Source organism: Ctenocephalides felis, unplaced genomic scaffold (assembly GCF_003426905.1).
Source record: "Ctenocephalides felis isolate EL2017-DRISC unplaced genomic scaffold, ASM342690v1 CF-g0.4_SCAFFOLD_02202, whole genome shotgun sequence".
NCBI lineage: Eukaryota > Metazoa > Arthropoda > Insecta > Siphonaptera > Pulicidae > Ctenocephalides > Ctenocephalides felis.
The window spans coordinates 30,629-33,462 of record NW_020538356.1 but is presented as its reverse complement, the minus strand read 5'-3'; the positions used below and the strand labels follow the sequence as shown (position 1 = coordinate 33,462).

At 31.5% G+C, this 2,834-nt stretch overlaps 1 protein-coding gene across 1 annotated transcript; it reads left to right on the top strand.

Moving 5' to 3' along the window:
* The first annotated feature begins 1,044 nt into the window (after nucleotides 1-1,044).
* On the top strand, nucleotides 1,045-1,826 carry LOC113380539 (histone H1-like). The gene is made up of 2 exons (XM_026619736.1): nucleotides 1,045-1,561; nucleotides 1,792-1,826. Exons 1-2 carry the CDS (start codon nucleotides 1,045-1,047, stop codon nucleotides 1,824-1,826), a joined length of 552 nt encoding a protein of 183 aa, XP_026475521.1.
* Nucleotides 1,827-2,834: the final 1,008 nt, after the last annotated feature.

Genomic DNA, 2,834 nt, shown 5'->3' with positions numbered 1-2,834 from the left:
TAATTGTTTTCTCCTCGGTCCTACACTTTTCAAATATAGTTTTAATACATCAAAAGTAGCCAAACGTAACCATTTTTAACTTCCCGTAGGGCAAGTTATAGTAATCGCAAAAAAATCGAAAATGAAATTTTTTATATATCTTTACGTTTCAGAGGTTTCTGAACATTTTGGCATACTTTAGAAAAAATGGATGTATGTGTGTGTGTATGTATGTGCGGATACAAATTTTCGTCGACGATTTCGGGAACACGGATCAACCGATTTGAATAATTCAAAAAGCATTCGATTCGTATTGATAAGAAGACGTGCTGATTAGTTTTGGCAAAGGCAGCTCCAGCCGTTCCAAAGATACAAGGCAAAAAGTGCCGAAAACGGTAATTCAGTTTTTAAGAGAACGGAGCGTCCGAATTTAATAATTCAAAAAACATTTGACTTGTATTGACAAGATGTAGAATTGATCAAATTTTCATGAAGGCAGGTCTAGCGGTTTCGGAGATCTAATGAAAAAAGCAAAAAAAAAAAATGCCATTCGGCGGTTAAAAATGATCATTTGACATATGCACCTCAAATTATCAGATATTTTTTATAGAGATTTCAACAATAAGTATATTTTTTTTACATTTCTATGGGTTCCGTACCAATGCTTATGCGTTAGACGGCGGCGCGGCACTTGCGAGCTTTGACATTTTGTCTCTATGCAGTTCAAGCAGTGCGATTGCTTTGAATAAAAGTTCAGAATTTCCAAAATATGTCAAAATGAAGAAAACTTTTTCAAAAAATTTTTTTGTTTCCAAAAAAAATTTTTTTTCTCAAAAAAAAATTTTTTTTTTTTCAAATAAATTTTTTTTTTCAAAAGAAAGTAATTTTTTATCAAATTTACAGTTTCTCAAAAATCTATTTCTTCGAAGTAAAATTTTTTCAAAAATGTCAATCGTTTTTAAAAAAATAATAATTTTTGGTACGGGAAGTTCCAGCAATTTGCCTTAAGGCACGATGCCCTAATTGCCTTAAGACAGAATTCCACTTACAGCTAGTTTTACTATAATGTCAGATAACGCTTTATCCGCGTCGCCGGTGGGAACCGCTGCGCCAGCTACAGCATCGTCGAGTGAAGCCGTCCCATCGAAGAAAAAGCGAGTGAGGGCGCCCTATCCTCCCATATACGTAATGGTCAACGACGCCATAGCAAGCCTGAAAAAACGCGGAGGATCGTCGCTGCAGGCGATCAAGAAATATATGTCGGCCAATTATAAAATCGACGCCGAGAAAAAATCAACATACATCAGAAAGTATTTAATGTCGGCAGTTGAAATGGGAACACTCATTCATACGAGAGGCAACGGTGCTTCGGGTTCGTATAAACTTGCCGCTAGACAGAGGGGCGGCGAAAGCGGTGTTTCGGCTGGAAAAGCTAGGACCGCTAAGAAGCCAGCGATAAAAATAAAATCGAAGACAGCAAAGTCGAAGGGCGCCGCCAAACCTGCTTCGTCCCTTAAAAAGAAGTCTGCATCCGCAGCGGGCACATTAAAAAAGTCGTCGGCGAAACCTAAGACGACAGTCGGTAAGAACAAGACCATATACGTGTTTATCTATGAACAAGACCATTTAGGGTAAGTCGACGAAAGCCTCATCGGCCAAGGCAACGAGCAATAATAAGAAGATTATCTTCGCTTTTTTTTCATCTTTTAATACATACTTTATTTAAGGCTTTATTATTTATATGTTCAGGAATGATTATTCATTTGATACAATTAATTTTAATTTATTAATTTTTTTTTTATTTTATTTTAGAATTGGGTCAACTGTATACTATTCTTTTCGATTAAGAAGAATGTTATTTTTTAATTCTTTTGATTATTTTAGTTTAAATAATTAAAATAAGATTTATTTTAATAATTTTTTCTTTATGCTTTGATAAGATTATAATTAATTTGATTTTTTATATTCCTAATACATATATTTTTTATTAGATTCATAATAAATATTATAGTTATAATTATGTTTTTATTAGGATTATGAGTAGGGTTAGAAATTAGGTTTTATAAAATATTATATATAAAAATGGATCGCAAAATGTGTTGGTAAGCGCATAACTCAACAACGCTCTTCGACACGTGGATGTGGACAGTAGCGATGACGTTTGTGACCTTGATCATTGTGCGGCAGCCATTAAAACAAAATAATGTTTTAAGAATGTAGGTGTACCAACAAAGGTGAGCGAAAGTCTCTAACAGTAAGATGTAGAAATGATGTATCTGTCAAAGCTATATTTAACCTAACATTTATAATTTCGACTTACAGTACTTGAAATGTTTCGATTGAATTTTGTCAAATAATCCAAATTTTTGAGTGTTTGACATTTTTTAATTTTATTGATATAATACAACTTATTTTGGACAGTGTTCTTTGAAAAGTTTGCAAGCCTAATATATTTCTTTTTATATATTTTTTATGTTTGAATATTTTACCAGAATAAAACATAGTTTAATTTCTGTATTACTCGTAAATTTTTAGCAGTTTTGTTTTTTTACCTAAATATGCGGATTCGTACATTTAAACTTCAACAATATTTGCTGCGGAATTTAAAATTTAAATAAAAACAAATGCATAATCATAATGAAATCTTTATTGGGGGTGAATTATATAATATACAATGTAATATAAACACAACAAATTATTTACAATTATTCATAATTTACAGAACAAAACCTATTTCCATTAAAACAAAAATAGTAACAGTTAATGCATAACAATAACAATTATAATATCTATTATTTTAACTAATTATTTACAATTATTCATAATAATTTACAGAAGAAAACCTATTACCATGA